Raw genomic sequence first — 24386 nt, forward strand, 5'->3', positions numbered from 1 at the left:
AAAGAACGTTCCCCTAACTCTAGAATTTGGTTCCCAAAAAAATAATCAAACGGGAGCCAAAAACTAACGTTAGGGGAACGTTCTGTGTTAACTGGGATGAAAGTGGTTTGGCTTTCAGCGTGTTCATCGCCATAGTAACTAACGCTCCACGGTAACCTGGTCCGGGTCAGGTGATGTTCCAGGTGAGAGGTTGCAAACCAAACTTGGACCAATCAGCTGTGAGCAAAATGACACATGTCTGATGCGATAAAGTCACTCCACTTGTTTCCACTCCAAGATCACTACACAGCAAATGATTTTTAGAGACAAAATCGTCCGGCTTTTAGTAATGCTTATTTAGAATCATAATTTTGTATGATTTAGATATTATTTATGTAATTGTACCCTTAATCGATCACACATGTACAATTTTAGTTAAACTATTATTATTATTATTACGCACAGTTTAATTGTATAAATATATTAAAGCTGCCGTCGGCAACATTTTTTTGGTCATATTCAGTGAAATCGACACTATAATCCGACAGAACAACATAAATAAGGAGGTTTTAGAAAAAAACCCGAGCTTCTAACTCCACCTGGAGCGTGTTATTTGTTTTGCAAAAATCCACCGCTCCCGTCTCATCGGGTCCAATCAGCGCAGGGAGGTGTGAGATCTGACTGTCAATCACTGTTCGTGCACACGCCACAGATCCCCCCTCCCTCGCGCAGGCGCGCACATTACAATATCACATGCACACGACATGCCTAAAGTTCGCCTGAAGATTGTACGAAGCGTGATGGCGGAGAGAAAATCTACTAACAAGCTTCCAATTCCTCGGTTATTGCTATCTATGGATAGATTAGCCAGGGCAGCCTACCTCCGAGTCCATGGTGTTGATCGATGCTGAAGAGACGCGCGCGTTCACAGAAAATCAGGTACACACGCACTGACGATGGGCGGGTGCTCGTTGGTAGTGGGGGAGAGGCATGAGAGTTGTAAACATTCAAAATTTTGGCTAAGTCCACTCAATCTGCCAGACTTGCCGACTGCAGCTTTAAGGAAATATAAATACGCTTTATAATCAATAGATAAAGCTATAAAATGACTGCATGTGAGCTTAAATGTTCAATTCTCTCTATACCTTTATCAACTGTATAAACTAACTTCACAACTTTTACTTGCACTGAAATAGCAAGACTTTTTCTTTTAGTTGTCCTCTTTCATACACAGCTATTTTCTTCTTGTGTAAATTTGTTTAAATTCTTTATATTTTTCAATCTCTTAATATTCTGTAGTGAATCGCGCTGCTTCTCTCATGAGAAATGAATCTCAGTTTCCCTCTTTCTCAGCCTTTGATTGGCTGTTCGCTACTGATGTCACTCCTAAACTCCTAAACTCAGGATCAAAGCCTGAGCTGACAGAGAATGTTGATGAACAGCATCATGGTACCAACAAAGCCTGGTTGGATTGATTTCGTCAAATCATCCTGTAACCCTGAGTTTGTTCAACTACAGTACCATCATGGTACAGGCCCCTGATGTTGTTGTTTGACCTGTTTCAACACACCTTGATCAGACGCTCCACCCTCTTACAACACTAACCAGGAAGAGGCTGACTTGTTATTTCTCTTTTCTGCCATACTGACTTTGTCTCGACAAAAGCAATAAAGAATCAGCGATCAGTGGAGTACGAAGGGGAAAACTTTACAGAAGAATTTGAGAAGTTTCTTTCTGAACAAGTTTGTTTCTGATCTTTGTGATTCTCGTGGTGATTTGTTTTTTAAACCTTTGTTCAGAAAGTTAAAGTAAAGTTTAGTTTGCTGGAGCTCAAACAGTGAAAATGGCTTCACTAAATGTATCTGTAGAAGAACATCAGGAGGAGAGAAATGAGAGGCGTTCATCCGGGTCTGAGGAGATCTGCAGTTTACACAGTGAGAAACTCGAACTCTTCTGTCTGGAGGACAAACAGCCTGTGTGTTTAGTGTGCAGAGATTCTAAACAACATGACAATCATAAATTCAGACCCATCAGTGAAATGGTTTCATCATATAAGGTAAGACAAATGTTTCTTGATTCACATGTAAAGAATCATAACGAGTCATAAACACAGATCGTTCTGGTTACTAACGTATCCTCAGTTCGCTGAGATCATGAGCATTGCATCAGTAATTGACGCTTATGAGGAAAACTTAGTTTTTTCCTGAATACTGAAGCCTGATTGGTTCACGTCTCTGCACCTGACAGACAAGCGTCGACTTGTGTACAGTTGCACGACAAACTAGACAATACTCATTCCTGTTATCTCAGGGAAACAGGGTTACGTTAGTAACTGGAACATTCCCTTTCGATACTGTTCACTCACCTTGCATAAATAGCTGACACTTATGGGGAACGCAATCCAAGAGTGCTGTGCTACTAGCGCAGAGCAGAAGAGAGCTTTATGACCTGAGCTCTAAAGGGTGTGGAAAGCATCTTAGGCACATAGCCTTGTCTTGGTCTAAGGACGACTTTACTGTCATTAGGCCCAAACTCAAGGCAGAATGTGTCCACTGAAAGAGCCTGCAGATCACCAACTCGCTTGACCGATGCCAGAGCCGGCAGAAGGGCGTCTTTAGCGAGAGAGGCCGAAGGTCGGCCGTTGTGAAGAGCAGAGATCTTTGTGCAATCAGGCCTTCGATTAGGCCAAAAGCAGCCAATCATTGAGGTAATTCAGGATGCGAACTCCCATCTGTCTCAGGGGGAGAAGGCCGCATCCACGAATATCATAAAAGTGCGCGAAGCAAGAGACAGTCCGAATGGTAGGACTGTAGGTTGGTAAGCCACCCCTTCGAACGTGAATCTCAAGAACTGTGATGAGGGGCTATCTGGATATTAAAGTATGTGTCCTTCAGATCCACTGATAAAAAAACAATCAGATCTGTGAGAGCATTTGTTTCAAAGTTCATTCTGAACGGCCGTCTTACCAGAGCGCGGTTCAGACATCTCAAATCGAGGATGAGCCTGAGGCCGCCATCCTTCACTGGAACGAGGAAGAAGCGGCTGTAAAAGCCTGAGTCGCCCTTCGCTAGCAGAGCTTGTGCTTCAGCTCGGAGGACGTGAGCGTCGATGTCCGAGACTGAAGTGTTAGTCACACTCCTGAAGCAGGGGAGCCTGCGAGAGAACTGGAGTGAGTAACTCCGTTTGATTATTTCTGACACTGTCAGGTTCGGCCAAAAGTGGTCCACCAAATTGGCCATGGCACGACCAATCGCTTGGGCCGTAGACTTAGTGGCACGCAGGGTGAGGTCGGTCACGCTGCACAGCTCTTTGAAGGCTGCCGGGTCAAGGCCAGTTTCATCCATAGTGCAGAGAAGCTTGACCTGGTAGACTTGAAGGACCGCCATTGTATGAGGGGCAGATCCAGCTTGAACATTCACTGCATACTCTCTGTCCGCGAGGGCAGATCTAGTTCTGCACGGCTTAGAGGGATGGGCAGCTTTAATCTTCCAGCCGAGGGCCGTGGGCGACGGTCTCTCCCAATGGGGGAAGCTTGGTGTATCCTTTTTCCTTCGCGCCGTCAACAAAGGTGAAGGCAGAAGAGGAGGAATAGTGGACGTGTGATGAGTAGGGAGCGCACCATGACTTATTCAGTTCTTCATGGACTTCTAGGAATAATGGGGCTGCAGGACCGACCTATCCAATGGCCAGATCGCTCAGTCCTCCGCTTCAGAGGCAGCCAGAGACATAGTGTCATCAAAGTAATATTTAAATATATAAATATAAATAATATAAGATATCTAAATAATAAAATAATATTAAATATAAGAGTTATTAAATAACTCTTTAATGAAAATAATGTCAAAGTCAGTTAGAATAATCAAATGTAACAATTTATTATGTCAGGTAAATGTATCATGACAATTTCAGAATCAATTCAAAGATAATAAATACAAAACATCAAAAGCTCTGGATTAAAGAGAAGAGATGCAAACCCGACATTAAAATACATGAGGCTGAGAGTCTCGGCCATTTGCCTAGAGACCACCTTCCTTTGTGTGCCAGTTATCTCTAAACTCTTAAAAAAAACTTGTTACCTTTTGTTTTACTTATTTGGAAATGAGACATTTGTACCAGTCGCCCTGAGGCATTTAAAATGATACTAAACATGTATAATACCATGTTAATACCTAATTGGGTGAATTCAGGTGATCTTAGCATGAGAGAGAGAGGGATGAGGGAATGAAATGTAGATTAGGATGACTCAGAGGTGAGACTTTCGTCTCGATAGTGCACAAGGGGGAGTTCAAATGTTAATTTCCAACAAGGTCCTTTGTCTACTCGAGGAATGGTCGTTCCTTAGCCAGTTCTTCCAGTTTTTCCAGTCTTACAGCCTGCAGGAGCAACACTCGTGGCACGGCATTTTGCAACAAATGTCGCTCAAATTTGCTCTTTTAAAGGGGTCATATGACAGTTCGAAAAAGAACATTATTTTGTGTATTTGGTTTAATGCAATAGGCTTACAGGGTTTTAGGTTAAAAAAAAGTCATTATTGTAATATTTAATAATTTTATTGTTGCTCCTCTATGCCCCGCCTTTCTGAAAAGCTCATCGTTATGAAAAGCACGGTGTGCTCTGATTGGCCAGCGATCCAGTGCATTGTGATTGGCCCAAATACCTTAAGCGTGTGACAGAAATGTCACGCCCCTTACCATATTTGTAACATCAGCTCCCAAAGCAATAATGACAGATGATAATGTCGGTACCGTACAAACTTATCAATTTGAGCCCGAATCTGATCCAGAAAATGCAGAGCCCACCCATCTAATTTAGTATGAGATGTACACAAAAACAGAAGAAATCAGGATGGGGGCAAATACTTTTTCACTGCATTATATCATCATATCACTGTATTGTCTTCTCTTCACTGTAATCTGGAGTTTTATGTATTTTTGTTTAATTCTAGGAGGAGCTCAATACAGCACTGAAGTCCTTACAAGAGAAACTTCAACACAATGAAGAAATGAAAGCAGAGTTTGAGAAAACAGTTCAACAGATCAAGGTGAGGAAACAGAAACGAGAGTCATTTTTATTACAGCTGTTGGATCACTATATACAGTTATGATTTGATATTAGTGATCGACCGATATTTGCATTTTTTACGTGTATCGGCATCGGCCGATACACTGCTGCGTTCGCCGATAGTTTTTTCCCGGCATTATTTACAGACAGGCGTCCGCAGGCAGCTCTGTGTTGCTGGAGACGCTGCACTGCCCCTCCTCCACTAGCAGAGTGCTGCTGGAATCTGCTCTTCAAGACAACGATACGTTTTAAACTTCCAAAGCATCTTTTAACTGTTTGACTTAGCTGAAATATTGCCATACACTTTGAAAGTGGAAACACGTAGCTCTATATGTGCGTGCAACTATAGCTAAGCAAGTTTGTGGGTCCAAATGGAAAACGCGAAGTTGTAGGCTATTCGTATGCATACGGTAGCTGTTACGAACACTGGTCATCAGTGGTGGAAAGAGTACTAAATAATTGTACTTAAGTAAAAGTATTGCTACTTAAGAAATAATTTACTTGAGTACAAGTAGAAGTACTGAAAAATAATATGACTCAAGTAAGAGTAAATAAGTAGTTTGCTTAAAAACTACTCAAGTAACTACGTTACAAAGTACTTATTTATTAGTATTATTTTTCTATTTTTACCCAAAATGGGGAGATGATAGCGATATGGAGCGCTAAACACTCTCATGTCAATTCTGTGTCATTCATACTGGAAGCCCAGTACACACTGATTCATACCTCGCGCAGAAAGTCCACAAGTGAGATTCATAGAAGTGATTCACTTATGACGTTTCAGGAAATGCCAATGTGGATATAATAACATGCAAATAGAGACATTTGACTGAAGAAACATGAAGACAAACACATGATAGCGATATCTTAGGTATTTTCATAAGAATGATGTATGTCTTTAAAGGGATAGTTCACCAAAAAAGGAAAATTAGCCCCTGATTTATTCACCCTCAAGCCATCCTAGGTGTATATGACATTCTTCTTACAGATGAATACAATCAGAGTTATATTAAAAAATGTCCTGGCTCTTCCAAGCTTTATAATGGCAGTGAATGGCTAGAGAAAATTTGAAGCCCAAAAAAGTGCACCCATCCATGATAAAAGTGCTCCACTTTTACTCCAGGGTGTTAATAAAGGCCTTCTGAAGTGAAGCCATGTGTTTGTGTAAGGAAAATACCCATATTTATAACTTTATAATCTAAAATAACTAGCTTCAGCCAGACGACCGACCACACGCATCGATTTACGGTGGAAGACTAACCCCTGACTCGACGCACAACGTATATATATTATAGAAGAGGAGCTTCAGTTTGTTGCACAGCCCTATTTGTTTAAACCACGAGAGGGGTCTAAGATTGAGACTTGCAACATGTTATCATCATGATCATTGTGTCATTTTTATGATGTAAATTGAGGGAGAAAAAGCAGTATCGGCTCCAAATATCGGCTCAAGAAAATCGGCAGCCCGTATCGGTCATCGGCTAAGGCTGATGAAAAAAAATCGGTATCGGCATCGGCACTAAAAAATCCATATCGGTCGATCCCTATTTGATATAATGGATATAAGTTTATTTTTTCTGTAAATGTCTAGCAGCAATCTGCTTCTGGATCCGTTTTATGTCGGGTATCCGAGTATCTTGGATATTAATGATGTGTGTCGATTGAGATGATTGAAGTGAATGTGCTTTGATTTCAGTCTCAAGCTGAGCACACAGAGCGTCAGATTAAACAGCAGTTTGAGAAGCTTCATCAGTTTCTCAGAGATGAAGAAGAAGCTACAGTCACTGCACTGAGGGAGGAAGAGGAGCAGAAGAAGCAGAGGATGAAGGAGAAGCTGGAGGAGATGAACACGCACATCTCAGCTCTTTCACACACAATCAAAGACATGGAGGAGATGATGAAAGCCAATGATGTCTGCTTTCTGAAGGTCTGATTTCAGATCATTGGTTGATTGATGATTGATTGAGTTCTTGATGATAAATGGTGTGTTTGTTCTGCAGGAGTTTCCAGTCTCAATGGAAAGGTGAGTGATCTGCTCCTGTCTCTGGTCTCTCTGGTTCTGATCCAAAGCCACTGCAGTTCTGACTCCTGAATGTTCTTCCAGAGTCCAGAGCTCACAGCCGGATCCACAGATGGCTTCTGGAGCTTTGATTCATGTGCCACGATACTTGGGCAACCTGCCGTTCAGAGTCTGGAAGAAGATGCAGGACATCGTCCAAAACAGTGAGTCTGACGGCAGGAGATCGGAGCTGGACATGATGGATGGGTGGAGAGTTAAAGGCTCTTTCTTGACATAGATAGATAGATAGATAGATAGATAGAGTTTGATGTTTGTTAGGAGGTTACAATAAAAAAAAATAGTCTCAGAATAATAATAATAATATTAATAATAATAACTAGAATGTACATTTCCTGAAGAAAATGTGAGTGGTGCTTGCAGTGGCAAAACTTGAAACTAGGTAGAAGCTGACACAAATAGCATTTTGCTAACATGATGTTAACACATTTATCATGTTGTTAACATGATTAGCATGTTCTTAGCATGATGCTAACATGATTATCATTTTGCACACATGCTTTTAACCAAATGCTAACAAGATCAGCATGTTGATAGCATGATGCTAACACAATCTCCATGTTGTTTGCATGTTTTAGCAAGATGCTAGCATGATTAACAAGTTGTAAACATGATGCTTACATAATTAACATGTTAACATACATGGTGCTAACATGATTAGAATGATGCTACTGCGTTTTAGTTAGCATTGTTGACATGTTTCAACACTTACTTAATCGCTATTAGCATGTAGCAATTCTGCTAGCATGTGAAGCATGATGGAAGTCCTGTTTGCTAGCATTAGTCAAAGGAGCCAACCACCATGTCTCAGCGATGTTCTGTTGCAGAGTTATAGATCTTGCTGAACAGTTGCTAGGGTACTCTGTTTAGTTGCTAGGGAGTGGCTTGGCAGCTGCCAATGATGTTACTTCAAAGGCTGCTTGCCAGTATGAAAGTATATAAACCAACCGCAACTCCTCTATGACATTCAGATTAGAAGATGTCCCTCTTTGGATTTGGGTTGCTAGGGTGCTCGACAATGGTTGCTAGGGTGTGGCTAGGAAGTGTTGAAGGTGATTCATGTTTGTAAGTCAAACACAACAGACAGTCATAATAAACTAATTTAAAACAAAACATAGACTATAAGAGCCAATAAAATGAAGATGATCAGATGCTGAAGATCAGACACACACTTACAGTTTTTCATCTACAGCATAAATCTCAACAGATCTCAGTGATTTATTGTTATTTAACTTTCCCAAAGTATCAGTTTCTCTTGATGGACACAAATGTCTGAATCTCATATTTAATGTTTGTGTAGAGGCCAAAGTACAATTCATAGTAATGTGAATAAGAATTAATGTTAAAAAGGTAAATAATTTCATTTAGAAGTTCATGTAATGGTTAAAATGTTAAATAATACTTAAAAGGTTAAAAGCATACTAGAATTCATGTGTTTATAGGATTTGGTACATATTGGTAAAATAGTGCACTGCCTCTTTAAGAAAAGGCCAACTCCGGCTATATTATGTTGATTCTCATTATGTGATTCAGATCTGAGAGCTGTGGAAGCGAACGGTTTTCTTACCTGCTAACTGCTAACTTCTAGCTACTTCTATTAGGAATCTTTCATTTCATTAGCAACTAGAATAAGTGTATTAGTCAGCTCACATTTTCTTTTTTGTAAATTTGAAACCAAGGAATAAAACCGGAGATTTTCATCTTTTATTTCAACAACGTTTCTGAAGTGGATTTATTGAACTGTGTTGCTGGGCTGGCAATGGACACTGCAAATGGGACTAACGTTAGCTGCTTGGAATAATATTAGACAGTTATTAGTGTAAGCCATTGCATATCTCAAGATTTCAAACCTCTACATTAGTAAGAAAACCTGCTTGACATTGGACAACGAGCCATTGGAGAGGTTTGCGGAACATGAATGAAGGTTCAATGAGGGACTGACTTTCTCAACTAGCCTGATCATGTGCTGTACTCCTGGCTGGTGAGTGCTAAGTGGATTGCTAACGGTCTCAAGAGTTCGTCGTTGCTGCTGCGCGACTGTTGCAAGTGGAACCTGTAAAAAAATCGGACTATCAAAGCAATCATGATGGAGACAGGAACAGAAGCCACGGTAAGCCTAACTGAGAAAAAACGAGTGGTTAAGCCAACACTTAAAGCATTGGAATATAATCTGCAAACGAAAATAAGCTCCAGAAGAGCCATACTAGGACAACTTACTGAGAAAAAGAACGAATTGCATGCTTTAATGGATGATGATGCAAACGTGGAAATCATAGCAAAGGAATTGTTGCCCAAATATGAAACACTGATAAAAGGAATTCAGTAAAATAAATGCTGACGTTAAAGACATATTCTGCCAGATTGAATGAGTAGAGAATTTGAACACAGATCAAAGGGATTGGTTTGAGCCAAGAAATAAGGAGCACAGAAAATTTGTGCAAGAAGTGAATGCATGGATACAGAATGCAATACTACGCAGAGAAGAGGCTAACAAGGTTAGTGAGCAGATACATCCTGAAGATAGTGTGTCAGTCACATCCAGTAAGTCTAGAAAATCTAAGTCTGTTTCTGCTACTTCTGCAACATCGTCAGCTCGTGCTGAGCGCTTAAAGGTCGAATTAGAGAGAGCTGCTCTGTTAGCCAAGTCAGCTACATTGAGACAGACTTTAGAGGAGCACGAACTAAAGCTCAAGGTTGAAAAAGAACAGTTGGAGCTGCAAGCAGGGCTCGCTGCAACTGATGCACGATTAGCCGTGTTAAGAAAATATGAAAGTTCAGAGGTGTCAAGTAGAACCAAAAGCAGTAGGGTGGAAATATTGATGTCTGCGCCAAGGAAGCATGATGTTAGCCACAGTAAGAGAAGTGTAGCTAGCAGTGGAACTTGGCATAGCCACACTAGTGGAAGAGGTGCAGATGCGATACGAGCTCCTGTCACTTCAGATAATCACACAGATAATCTGGTTACCGTCATGCAACGGCAAAACGACATCACTGAAAGCCTAATAAAGCAGCAAAGGCTATCTACATTGCCATCACCGAACATTCCATTTTTCAAGGGAGATCCATTAGACTATCGTCTCTTCATGAGAGCCTTTGAGCACCGCATAGAAAGCAAGACTGAAAACAGCAAAGATCGGCTTTACTATCTAGAACAGCACACAAATGGGCAGCCTAATGACTTAGTGCGCAGCTGTTTTCATATGGATCCAGATCAGGGCTACCCTGAAGCCAAGAGACTGCTAAAGGAACGCTTTGGTGATAAATATAAGATATCCATGGCATACCTTGACAAGGCTTTAAACTGGCCTGCCATTAAAGCAGATGACACCAAGGCACTTGAAGCATACGCCCTCTTTATGACAAATTGCAATAATGCAATGTCAGATCTGGAGTACTTAGAAGAGATGGAAAATGCTGCTAACATGCGCACGATCATCTCAAAGCTCCCACACAGGCTGAGAGAGAGATTCAGGAGTGTCGCCATAGACATTCAGAAAAATCAAGATCGGCGGACAAAGACGTAGTGTCATTTGTCAACACACAGGCTGAAATAGCAGCACACCCTGTGTTTGGTGAAATCTCAGGACAAACAAAGTGCCAGACTGAAAGGTCAAGTGGAAAGAAAAACATCACAACACTAGCCACTGAAGTAAAAGAACAGAAAGCTGAGAAAATGCTGCTGGTGCCCGAAACAAGAAAGCTCAGGAGAAGGGAACAAACATGGACAAAGCCTTCATGAAACCTTGTATCTTCTGTCAGGGAGATCATACCATGGAACAGTGCAAGAAACTCCAAAGAAAGCTGCACAAAGAAAAGCTTGAATTCCTTAAGAGCAAAGGACTTTGTTTCAGTTGTCTTATAGGAGGACACATGAGTAATGCCTGTGAAGAAAAGAAGAGCTGTCAGATATGTTCAGCGACACACCCTACACTCTTACACATAAAGCAGAAATTTAAAGACTTACCAAAGGAAGAGGCTTCACAGGAGGAGCCAAAAGAGGAGTCTCCAAAGGAAGAGCAAACCGTTGTGAGTGGATTCGTGGATGCAGGGGAAGCATGCTCTCAGACTGGGGTCGGGGGTACAGGTAGTGTCCTCGCCATCGTTCCTGTGAGATTAAAGGCAAAGAAAGGCAACAAGGTACTGACTTGTTATGCATTCATGGATCCAGGGAGCAACGCCTCCTTCTGCACTAACAAGCTGGCGAATGACCTTCACCTGCAAGGAAAAAATGTGAACATCCTACTCACTACTATGGGAGACCAAAAGACAGTCTCATGCAAAGCTGTATCAGACCTAGAAGTGAGTAGCCTAGAAGGTGATGACTTTATCGAGCTTACAGGTGTTTTCGCACAAAAGGTTATCCCCGCAAGTAAAGAGAACATTCCAACCCAAGAAGATGTGGATAGGTGGCCACATCTACGAGGTGTACGAATTCCATCGATCAACGCGGATATCGGTCTTCTGATTGGGACTGATGTGGCAAAGGCTTTGGAGCCAGAAGAGGACATTGATAGATAGGCATCCGCAGTGTCAAGGATGGGCCGTATGCAGTACGCACAGCCTTGGGATGGACAGTAAACGGGCCGCTGCGTGAGAACATCAGAAGCTGGACAAAGAATGGATACCCGCAGATCCAGATGAATCGGATCTCAGTGGCTCGACTCGAAGACTTATGGACTCAGCAACTCAAGTATGATTTTCCTGAGAATGCTCAAGGAGAACAGTTAGAAATGTCTAAGGAAGACCAACTGTTTATGGACAGAGTCTCCAAATCGGCAAAGCTGGTCATCGGCCACTACTCTATAGGTCTGCCGTTGAAGAACAAAGATGTGAAAATGCCCAACAACAGAGCAATGACAGAGCAACGAGCGCTCAACATGAAAAAGAAGCTTCAGAGAAATCAGACGTTCAAAGAGGATTATGTCAGCTTCATGAATGATGCGATAAAGAAGGGCTACGCTGTAAAGGTCCCAGATGAAGAACTAAAACGGAGTGATGGAAAGGTGTGGTTTATTCCGCATCACGGTGTCTACCACCCTAAGAAGCATAAAATGCGAGTAGTATTCGACTGTGGCGCTTCATATCATTACTGCAAGGGCCTGACATGACAAGCAGTCTAGTTGGTGTCTTGACTAGATTCCGTCAAGAGCGAGTCGCAATCATGCCGGATGTGGAATCGATGTTCCACCAGGTCAAAGTCCCACCAGAAGATGCTGACCTCCTCAGGTTTTTGTGGTGGCCGGACGGCGACACCTCAAAAGAGCTGCAAGAGTACAGAATGGAGGTACACTTGTTTGGAGCCACCTCCTCACCAAGCTGTGCGAGTTATGCATTGAGAAGGTGTGCCGAGGACAACAAGAACATGTTTGGTGCAGCAGTAGTGGATACAGTCTTAAATAATTTTTATGTAGACGATTGTTTGAGATCAGTTGCCACTGAACAAGAAGCAGTCAGACTATTCCAAGACTTGAAGGCCATCTGTCAAACAGGAGGTTTTAGACTGACAAAATGGACAACGAACAATCGAAATGTGTTGTTAAACATTCCACTTGAGGACCGGGCAAGAGAAGTCAAAGATCTCGATCTTGACCAGGATTCACTCGCCATCAAGAGAGCTTTGGGAGTACAGTGGTGTATCCGGTCAGATCAGTTCAAGTTCCACATGCACATACAGATGTGGCCTTTAAAAATCTCTCAGAGAGAAGAATGCCGCGAGCACTTCCGAAATTCTGCGGGATCGTGCAGAAGGGGGATTAGGTGTTGGACGCAGGAAATACTAAAACCTGTAGATGGCAGTCGTGTTTCATGTGGCCATACTGAGTTGACGAAGTATGACGAAGACAATGTTTTATTTTGCCAGTTACATAAACAGTCACATATTCTTCATAAAAATCCGACTCAAACGCGCATCATTTTTCTTATTTTTTTTTTTCTGTGTACTTACAGTAGAAGAGACATGATGTATGATAACTGAGTCTTATAGCACAATAATTTGCGAAGACCTTTGAAGAGACCGAGAGCATTTGCCCAATATCATTATCTAATTTTAAATTTAGTTCCTTTTTGCATCTTAACGTTTTAAATAGCTTTAACATGGTTGTAATTCGCTTTTCTGCATTACTGTAGCCTACAGTACTTTTTATATTATCATGTTTCCCTTATAGGCGTCGATTTCGGTGGGGACGGTGGGCACGCACCCACCAGATTTCGTCATGAGTCATTTTGTACCCACCACTTTTAACTTCAGTCCATATTAATTTGACTTTTGGTTCGATTTTTTTGACCGTTTTCAGTGGTTATGAGGAGCAATATGAGAGAGAAATTTGGCAAAAGGTTCGCAAATTGAATACGGTAACTTGTAACAAAGTGTAAATTGAATATAGCGTAATATTCAAACAATTGATACAAGCCCATTTTTAAATTGTAATCCTGCGCGCTGCGCAAAAGTTCAGTTATTAGAATGTTGGCCTAATAGCTAATTTTTAAAACGTTTAGGCTACTATATTTTTAAATATTTTTTGTTTATATAAATTTTATTTATATTATTAGGCCCATTTATTCGTTTTATTTTACAGCAGTTTGTGTGTAGGCCTACAATGGATAAACTTTAATAGTTTTTTTAAACTTTTAACATTTTAAAATTTACTTTTAAAATTTTTATGTAGGCTATGTTTTTGTTTATATAATTGTTATTTATATTATTAGGCCCATTTATTTGTTTAATTTTACAGGACTTTGTAGGCTATTCCTTCTTACATAGGCCTAATTTGTAATTTGAAATAAAACATTTCTATTTGAAAAATGTTGTTGTTGCTCAGTTCTTTAGGAGGTAAGGCTGTGGTCTAAGCTAAAAGTGATATACATGTAGATTTCTTTTCCTTTTTTTGGAGCGAGCGGGGGGGGGGGGCGATTTGAGTGGAGCGCGGAGCAAACTGCGTTGAGCGCTGAGCGATAATGAGCGGAGCGGCCTGATGTAGCTTTGAGCGGGGGAGCGGAGGGGTGAACAGTTCCGTGAGTGATGAGCGGAGATTCTCACCGCTCCACTCTGCTCATATGCTCGTACTATATAAATTACAAAGGTTTAATTGGCATCTTTATTTCAAACGACCCGACCGACCGCAACCCGAATATCATTAAAAATATTTTTGGATGACTCGTAACCGCGGGTGACCACAGAATTGTTTTGTTTAAAAGTGGACATTTCAAGCTTTCTAGATACATTTCTGAGTTTCGGTTCATTTATGAGACGAGCTCAGTTCACGAGCAATGCAAGTTATATCGCGCCGGTGCCTCCATTTCCTGATTAAATCGTCTTATAAATGCGTCTCGTGTGGACAGAAACCAATGTAATCTTCCTGATTTAATCATGTAAAACAAGTCTAAACACAAGCACCACTCTTCTGAATGATGGTAACCACAAACCTCCAAGAGTTTGTAAACCAATTGTTTGTAAAACATATTTAATACTTTACTTACAAATTCAAAAAAAAATATTTTTACAGTGTATAAATAAAACGACATGAAGGAAGTTATTTCCAAAATGTAATTAATTGCACAGTCTTTGTTTTAGCTGCTTGTTTTAGCTGCTACCGATTGACACAGAGTCAAGAAATTACACCCACCCCCCAGGTCTGCCGATTCAACCCCCAATGCTAATCGATCTCCTCTCAGGGAATCAAAAGAAAACCGGTTTTTCCTGTTTTCACCAGCGCGTGGACGGGGTTTTAATCCCTTGCGTTCCTTTGTTTAAATGCTATTTAAGCAAATCTACTATAGGGGGAGAGCGGGGCACAAAGTAACGCTTTTTGACTTCAGTTTACTCAGTTTGTGTAAATCTACTTATGGTTCAGAGTATTTATTTTTTCCCACATTCATTTCCCACATGTCTAGTACAATTATGTGTTTTTGTTTTATCAATACAGTATATACTTTTTTCTTCTTATACCCCGAAATAATGGAACTCGTTTAATGAGGTCTAATATATGCTGTTAGTTGTGAGAATTTTCACCTGAGTAAATAGATAGATCCGACAGATTCGACCGTGTACTTAAGTGGTCCTGTGGTAGAACATTTGTCAAACGCGTTAGAGGTTCTGGGTTCGAATCCGCACTCATATAAGTTTTTTTTTTTTTTTTTCATCAAATCCGATTATGTTTATAAGTGGTTCTATATCAGGCAGAGACACGTTTGTGTGCATTTTGTTTTGTAATTTTACTGGAACGAATAGAGAGTCTCCACAACGGATTGAAGCGCGCCCGAGTGAAGACTGTGCGCGAGCCACAAACAAACACAGTATCCGCGCCAATGATCGCAGCGGCACTTTTATCACTTGATTTAAGCATAAGGATGTACCGTAGTGTGATGACGATCCGAGATCCCGCGAGATCCATGTGTTTGGCATCTTGTCCTATCTTTTAAGTCATGCTACAGTAGTCTGAAGGAAAAAGTGCTTTATTTGTAATTTAAAATAATGGTGCTGATGATTTTTAGAGACCCCCACAGGTGTATGATTTTACTGCTTTCATGGGAGCTCATACTCTCTCTATGGGAGCTCAGCTCCCACTGGCTCCCACGTAATTCGAACCATGCCGTTTACTATAATATAGCCGCACTCAAGCGCACGACCGCACGCATAAAGCTTGCCACAAAGAACCGGTAAAAGTAATGATTATGAATATGTCTAAATGTCTAAATACGCTGTGAATGTGCATTATACGCCGAGTTTCGGTTCATTTATGAGACGAACTCCAGTTCACTCGCCGGCGCCTCCAATGTCGTGATTGTCTGCTATATTTACTTCTTAAATCCAGGCAATTGGTTCACGAAACATTGATTAAAATTAAGAAATAATTAATAAAAAACGAAATTCAATTTAAAGAAAGGCAGCTGTTCTGTTTGAGGTCTCTGTGAAAGTTTTAAAGCAGTCTTTTAATGCCGCTTTCAAGAGCGCTCGCGTCCATAACCGTGAACTGACACGTTGTTTTTTCCCTCATAAATGCGAACACGAAAATTAAAATGAAATTAATATTATAATGTTTTTTTGTTGTGTCATACACCAAATTTTTCTCTCATATTGCTCCTCATAACCACTGAAAACGGTCAACGGAAGTTAAAAGTGGTGGGTACAAAATGACTAATGACGAAATCTGGTGGGTACACGTACACTGTCTTTGTATCTCTTTAGAATATTGCTACTTTTAGAAAAAAATGACATAATTATGAATCAAATTATTATGAACAAATAATGAAACTGTCAAAATTCGACAACACAAAGAATGATCAAAAAGCGATATAACACACATCTCAGGTTAAATTAATTATATAAAAAACAGGGAACATTTTGTAAAAGCAAAACTGAACAAAATGCGTAATTAAAATAATTGTATTATGTGTTACCAAATATTTAATACCACTTCCCCATAATGTTGTAATTATTTTTTTAAAACAACATCTGTCAAACTGTCAATCAGATACCTCTTATCTGGTCATTTTTATTTTATTTTAGAAGTCATAACTGTTGATCACCCTTTATATGGAATTTGTGAATATGAATATTTAGAAGATTTACAAACTGTCGGCAAGACCTCAAACCAACCCCGGACATTCTGAGACTAACGTGGAAAAATCTTTATGCTTAATGCATTAAGACAGTTCAATTAAAATATTTATTAATAATGTAATGGCAAATCAGATGCGCCCAAAATATAAATGCTACGCGTTGTGCTGCAACATTACCTCACAAGAAATATCTGCCCAAGAACAATCACACAAGAAATATCTGCACGAATTAAGAATCTGGGTAAGTCGCATTATTTAAGCCTTTCATTATGTTAGGATGATTTTGTGTATATATATAAAAAAATACTGCTGGGTTTTTACAGGCAGAGTCACGTGTATTATGCTCACACTAAATTCTCTGTTGCACTTATATAAATACGCATTGCATGCACAATCATCTTAATAGTTGTACAAAAAAAGTTATGCGCTGGCAAGAACGTCACTTTGCTGTTTTAATAAAAGCAATGTTAAATATTCTGCATGCACTCATCTCCTGGAAACCACAACAATGACAAAGCATATAAAAATTCGTAAACGTTGTCCAATACCCCTTCTTGTCTTAAGACAACTTTGATGAACCTTTTGCATTTACAAATATTTTCAAATGTCTGTATAATACAGTAGCCTACTGTAAATATTTGTGTCTATTACTATTTATAATTTATATTTTATTGTGGATGTTTTCTCACAATCATGACGTAATTTGTAGTAAAATAAAAAATCTAATGTAAAGTTGTTGTTTTTTTATGCGCCACCTGGTGGATATTCTGTGAAGCGAAACACATTGAGGGATTTTTTAAGTAGGCCCCCCGAAAGCACTTGCAGAATTCTGCGAGGCTGTGCGAGACGAATTGCCGAATGCCGCGGGAGAAAACGCGCGTTTCTAAAGGCCACATCTGTAGAGCAGAAGCCTCTCACCAGGAGAGGAATCCTGTCTACGACGAGTTCAGTCTACGACCCACTGGGAATGTTGTCGCCAGTCATACTGCCTGCTAGAAACATCCTGCAAGAATTGTGTAGACTAAGAACAGGCTGGGATGACGCTGTGCCAGAACATTTCGCACAACAATGGACGGAGTGCACTGAAGAACTTCAACAGCTCACTGACTTTGGAGTGGATCGGTGCTTTAAGCCACCTGAGTTTGGGAAAACAGTGCAAGCTCGGCTGCATCACTTTTATGACGCGTGCGAAACAGGCTACGGTACTGTTACTTACTTAGTCCAGAAGAACAGTAGCAACCAAATATTCTGCTCATTTGTCTTGGGAAAGGCAAGGGTTGCCCCTCTCAAACCACCAACTATCCCGCGGATGGAGCTGACGGCGGCTGCCTTAGCTGTGAAGGTGGATGTCATGCTGAAGAAAGAACTACAGTTGCCACTGTCAGATTCCAGGTTTTGGACGGACAGTACTGCCGTACTCAAGTACTTAGCAAATGAGAACATCAGATTTAAGACATTTGTGGCCAACAAGATTGCCATAATCTTGCAAGCATCAAAAGTGCAGCAATGGAGCAATGTCAACAGTCAGTTGAATCCTGCTGATTGTGCCTCCAGGGAACAAAAGGTGAGTGTCTTCATGAAGAAAGAAGTTTGGATTGCAGGGCCTGTCTTCCTCAATAAACCTGAAAGGGAATGGCCAGACAAGCACGATTACCTAGAAGAGCTCACGGCTGAAGATCCTGAGGTCAAGAAAGGCATACTTGTCAATGCTACAACAGCGGAAGAAAGCACTGATGCAATGCAACAACTAATTGGATACTATTCTTCATGGATACACCTCAAGAAGGCTGTGGCGTGGCTCACACGACTCAAGGGAACCCTGGTAAATCTGTCAAGGAAGAGAAAGGAGATGAATGGATTGTACAGTGATCAACAACGGGTGAACAGGGAGATGTTGAGCTACAAAAAGAGTCTCAAACAGACTTACCTGACTGTGGACAATCTGCGACAAGCTGAGACGGATATCATCAGCCATTGTCAGCAAAGTAGTTTCCAGGAAGAGATATCTGCTCTTCGGAGAAAGGACTCCATCAAGAAAAGTAGTCGAATCTTCAGACTAAATCCACAACTTGAAGAGGGAATCCTTTGTGTTGGAGGGAGGCTCAGTCGAGCATCCATGCCAGCCGAAGCCAAGCACCCGATGATCCTGCCTAAGAACCATCGTGTGGCTGATCTGATTCTCCAGGATTCACATGAGTGGCTGGGACACAGTGGACGTAATCATGTCTTGTCTCATGTACGTCAAAAGTACTGGATTATCGATGCTCCCTTGTCAATCAGAAGAATGCTGTCACGGTGTACTATCTGTCGAAGACAACATGGTGCATCAGGCACACAAATGATGGCGGACTTACCAAGAAACAGAGTTGTATCAGACGAGCCACCCTTCACCAGAACTGGAGTGGATCTATTTGGGCCATTCAACATTAAACGTGGAAGACGGTCCACATAGAAATGGCAACATCATTGGAAACAGACTCCTTTATTCAAGCTCTGCGTCACTTCATTGCAAGAAGAGGTCAGGTGAAGGAGATGAGATCTGATAATGGGACCAACTTTGTTGGAGCTGATCATGAGCTTAGAAAGGCAATAAAGGAGTGGAATACTTCACAAATCGAGGACAGCTTGCTCCAACGTGACATCAGATGGTTATTCAATCCACCATCCGGATCCCACCATGGAGGGGTGTGGGAGAGAATCATCCGCTCCATCAGGAAAATCATGGGTGCTACGCTGAGAGAACAAAACTTGGATGAGGAAGGTCTTCAGACGTTCTTCTGTGAATGTGAAGCCATTCTGAATAGTAGGCCTATTACCATGCCTTCCAATGATATTAATGATCTGGAAGCTCTTACCCCACAGCACTTACTCCTGCTCAAGACTAACCCCAACTTACCACCAGGACTCTTCCATAAGGATGATACTTATGCGCGTAAAAGATGGAGGCAAGTCCAGTATATGAGCGATCTATTCTGGAAGCGCTGGACCAAGGAATATCTGCCTCAACTCCAGAAGAGACAGAAATGGAACCATCCATCACGGAACTTCATCCCGGGAGATGTAGTCTTGATTGTCGATGAATCAGCACCCAGGGGATCATGGCTGATGGGAAGAATCGTTAAGACTATGGAGGACGAGCATGGAGTGGTCCGCAAGGTTCGAGTCAAGACAAAGACGAATGAACTTGAGAGGCCGATAACTAAACTCTGCTTACTTCAGGAAGCAGTATGAGAAGGACTGTTACTGAGTTTTACTCAAAAGAAAGACATTTAAAGTTGTAATTGCTTCTAGGATAGAAGGCAATTAGGGGCCGGGTATGTAGAGGCCAAAGTACAATTCATAGTAATGTGAATAAGAATTAATGTTAAAAAGGTAAATAATTTCATTTAGAAGTTCATGTAATGGTTAAAATGTTAAATAATACTTAAAAGGTTAAAAGCATACTAGAATTCATGTGTTTATAGGATTTGGTACATATTGGTAAAATAGTGCACTGCCTCTTTAAGAAAAGGCCAACTCCGGCTATATTACGTTGATTCTCATTATGTGATTCAGATCTGAGAGCTGTGGAAGCGAATGGTTTTCTTACCTGCTAACTGCTAACTTCTAGCTACTTCTATTAGGAATCTTTCATTTCATTAGCAACTAGAATAAGTGTATTAGTCAGCTCACATTTTCTTTTTTGTAAATTTGAAACCAAGGAATAAAACCGGAGATTTTCATCTTTATTTCAACAACGTTTCTGAAGTGGATTTATTGAACTGTGTTGCTGGGCTGGCAATGGACACTGCAAATGGGACTAACGTTAGCTGCTTGGAATAATATTAGACAGTTATTAGTGTAAGCCATTGCATATCTCAAGATTTCAAACCTCTACAGTTTGTAGTTGATGCCGTTAAACGCCGATGATAAAAACGAGTGTGAAACTAATAACAGCACTGACAGTGATCAGAGGAAAATGTGTTTGATTAACAGGACGAGTGTCATAATTCATAATAATCTGTGTTGGGTTCACTCTTGATCATTTTATGAAGATCAGAATAAAAGCATCTGTTGATTGTGTCTCATCAGCTCCTGTGATTCTGGATCCAAACACGGCAGATTCACATCTCGTCGTGTCTGATGATCTGACCAGTGTGAGATACAGCGGGGGCTATCAACCTGTTCCTGATAATCCAGAGAGATTTGACCGGTATCCCTGTGTTCTGGGTTCAGAGGGTTTTAACTCAGGAACACACTGCTGGGATGTGGAGGTTAAAGAGAGTAAAATCTGGAATCTTGGAGTAACTACAGCATCAAACCAGAGGAAGGGACGTGTTTTCTTCAAGACTGATGTCTGGAGAGTGTGGTATAATCAGTACGGAGTGTCTTCTAGTTCTGTTTTTCATGTTAAACAGAAGCTTGATCGTGTGAGAGTGAATCTGGACTATGACGGAGGAACGGTGTCGTTCTCTGATCCTGTAACTAACACACATCTACAAACATTCACAACCACCTTCACTCACACACTCTTTCCATTCTTCTATTGTTGTTCTGGCTCTCTGAGGATCTTACCGGTCAACAGTCAGTAAACGTCACTCCTGTGGATCTGGATCTTCCTGCTTTCATCATGTTTCCAATATTTAATCCATATCACATGAGTAAGAGTGCTGTTGATCTGAATATCAGTACGGTGGCTGTGATTGGGCCGTGATGATCACATGACTGATATCCAGCACTACAGCAACACTCAGATCAATAAACAAGAAGTTTTCATTTATATTCCACTTCACACAATTAGACCGATTAGAGACCGTTTTAGCATTCATGTTTTCAGGATAATTGACATTTACCGGATTATTTCAGTCAATGTGTGTTTATTAATTTCTAAACTTTTTGCATCATAATTATATATGATTATATCACAATTATACCAATTAGAGACCATTTTAGACAATTACAGACAAGTACAATTTAAAAAGTTCAAGATAAACACAAGGCATCGTGGTCCAGTTCAGAGTATGTACAACAAAGAATAATAATATAAAAAAATAATAATAAAAGGTGCTATATAATATTACGGCATGTAACATGATTTTGAAAAGCTTTTGATTTTTTAAAACATATTTTTATAAGCTTTTTGTTTTGTGATTTCATGTTTGAAAGAGTTTCAAAGTATATTGTGAGATCAATATTATAAAAGGTAATATATGAGGGTTTCTTTTGAGTTATTTTTGTGTTTTAGAATATAAAACTTAAAATAAAATAAACTAAGATTAATCATATAATTTTGTTTTTCAGAAAAATATGGGTTTTGAAAACAAAGAAAAATGTCATGAGGTTCTAAATTAAGAGTTCTGTTGAATTTTTGTGTCATGTCTATTTTAAAGTCAGTCCAAAAATAAATAGAAAAGGGGCAATAAAAAATGAAATGTTCAATATCTTCAAATTATGTGTTACAAAAAGTACATTAATGACAAACGGTATGAATATATCTACTAATGGCTGCATTTACAGGATAACATCTATGAATAATTTTGGAAATGATTTCTTTTACTTTATTAGAAATAACCAGAGGTGGAAAGAGTAATAAAATATTCTACTCAAGTAAAAGTACTACTACTTGAATAAAATTTTACTTAAGTACAAGTAAAATTACTGGTCTAAAAAATCTACTCAAGTAAAAGTAAAAAGTAGCTCATTTAAAATTTACTCAGAGTAAAAGTTACTGAGTAACTTTTTTAACAGCGGGGGTTTCTCCCGTGTAGGGTTGTAATGGTATGAGATTTTCACAGTATGATATTGTCTCAGAAAATATTACGGTTTATGGTATTAAAGGGATATTTCACCCAAAAATGAAAATTAGCCCATGATTTATTCACCCTTAAGTCATCAGGTGTATATGACATTCTTTTTTCAGACAAATACAATCAGAGTTATGTTAAAAAAAGTATATTAAAGTGAATCTATTCATCATAAAAGTGCTCTGAGGGGTTAATAAAGGCCTTCTAAAGCGAAGCAATGAGTTTTCCTCATAAAAAAAAATGATCTCCAAAAAAAAAAAAAAAAAAATTAATATGTTACAATGTACAATTCTAGCTTCCGGCCACACAGCCATACGGAGTCTACTTGCGTCTAAAGCACAACTTGCGTAACTTATGACGTCGAAGTAGCGTTGTGTAGCGTAAATAGCAGCAGTACGTCTCCTTACTCGCATAAATTGCGCTTTAGAGCTGGAAGCTATAGTAAATATGGATATTTTTCTTACACAAACTCGTTGCTTTGCTTCAGAATCCCTTTATTAACCTCCCATAGCCGTGTGGAGCACTTTTATGATGGATAGGTTAACTATTATGATGGATAGATGCACTTTTATCATTGATAGATGCACTTTTATGATGGATAGGTTAACTATTATGATGGATAGATGCACTTTTATCATTGATAGATGCACTTTTATGATGGATAGATGCACTTTTATCATTGATAGATGCACTTTTATGATGGATAGGTTAACTATTATGATGGATAGATGCACTTTTATCATTGATAGATGCACTTTTATGATGGATAGATGCACTTTTATGATGGATAGATGCACTTTTATAATAGATATATGCACTTTTATGATGGATAGATGCACTTTTATGATGGATAGATGCACTTTTATCATTGATAGATGCACTTTTATGATGCATAGAAGCACTTTTATGGACTTCAAAACAGAAACGGCCATTCACTGCCATTATAATAAAGCTTGGAAAAGATTTTTTTTTATATAACTCCGATTGTATTAGTCTTAAAGTAGAATATCATATACACCTATAGGATGACTTAAGGGTGAGTAAATAATGGGCTAATTTCCATTTTTGGGTGAAAAAATATATTCCTTAAATAATATTTTTATTATTATTCATATTATTGTTATTATTTTGATAAGTACGTTCTATTGTAGGCCTACAATAGTAACATATTTCTGATATTAATTTCTCCTAGTTAAACCAAATTTTTATTTTGACGGGTAGTGAAGATCTGTTTCAGCAGAGTGTATTATGCGTTCTCTCAGAGCAGCTCTCTAAATGTTCATTCATTAAATCATGTCCTCATATTGTTTGTTAGACGCCGAAAACACAACGAGCATCAGGCATACTTGAGTATGCAGTAGACAAACCGGAGCAGCTCGTTCACACAGGCACACAGGACATTTACACAGCAGTCTTTTTGCGCTTTGAGACCATGTCGCGATTGGATTTATTGCACAGCTATAATTTCAATTTATTCATATAGCCTACATCATTGCGTGTTTTACGTGACATCTGCATGTTAATTCCATTTGCATGACTGGATTTGGGGATGCGCTCTGCAAACGGGACATACCTTTATCTGCATGGATAGATGGTCTATGTTTCCTCATTTTAGAGCCACATTGCGTCCACATTTTCAGCAAATTGGATATCTAACCACGCGTTTTTCCTACATCTAAAGTATATTCACATAGCCTAACCTACTGGCCATGGTTCGCTTCATAATAATTCGAGGGCGTTTCTCTTCCAGCTGAGTCAGCGTCACCTTTTTTGCACGTTTGTTCTCCCGCCCTTCAATCAATGTAGCAGTTTCCGGAGCGCGATTTTTTTTTTTTTTTTTTTTACTTTGTAAATTATTATTATTATTTTATTTTTTTACTCAGTAACGGATGTGATTTAAAATGTAGCGAAGTACAATACTTCAAACA

General features: G+C 39.8%; 1 protein-coding gene across 1 annotated transcript; it reads left to right on the forward strand.

Annotated features, from left to right (window-relative positions):
• Window positions 1–1583: 1583 nt before the first annotated feature.
• On the forward strand, window positions 1584–22856 carry LOC311066107 (zinc-binding protein A33-like). Its single transcript, XM_084087109.1, has 6 exons — window positions 1584–2035; window positions 4925–5020; window positions 6737–6967; window positions 7041–7063; window positions 7145–7263; window positions 20747–22856. Exons 1-6 carry the CDS (start codon window positions 1823–1825, stop codon window positions 21244–21246), a joined length of 1182 nt encoding a protein of 393 aa, XP_083943235.1. The 5' UTR covers window positions 1584–1822; the 3' UTR covers window positions 21247–22856.
• The last annotated feature ends 1530 nt before the right edge of the window (window positions 22857–24386 follow it).

The sequence above is a fragment of the Abramis brama genome, assembly GCF_963993115.1.
Source record: "Abramis brama genome assembly, chromosome: 16".
In the NCBI taxonomy this organism is placed as follows: domain Eukaryota; kingdom Metazoa; phylum Chordata; class Actinopteri; order Cypriniformes; family Leuciscidae; genus Abramis; species Abramis brama.

What these genes read in the sequence shown, in the direction of transcription:
- LOC311066107 (XM_084087109.1), top strand. Translation starts at nt 1,823, where the DNA reads ATGGCTTCACTAAATGTATCTGTAGAAGAACATCAGGAGGAGAGAAAT. An exon ending in AAATGGTTTCATCATATAAG is followed by an intron (nt 2,036 to 4,924) that starts GTAAGACAAATG and finishes GTTTAATTCTAG; the next exon opens with GAGGAGCTCAATACAGCACT. An exon ending in ATGATGTCTGCTTTCTGAAG is followed by an intron (nt 6,968 to 7,040) that starts GTCTGATTTCAG and finishes TTTGTTCTGCAG; the next exon opens with GAGTTTCCAGTCTCAATGGA.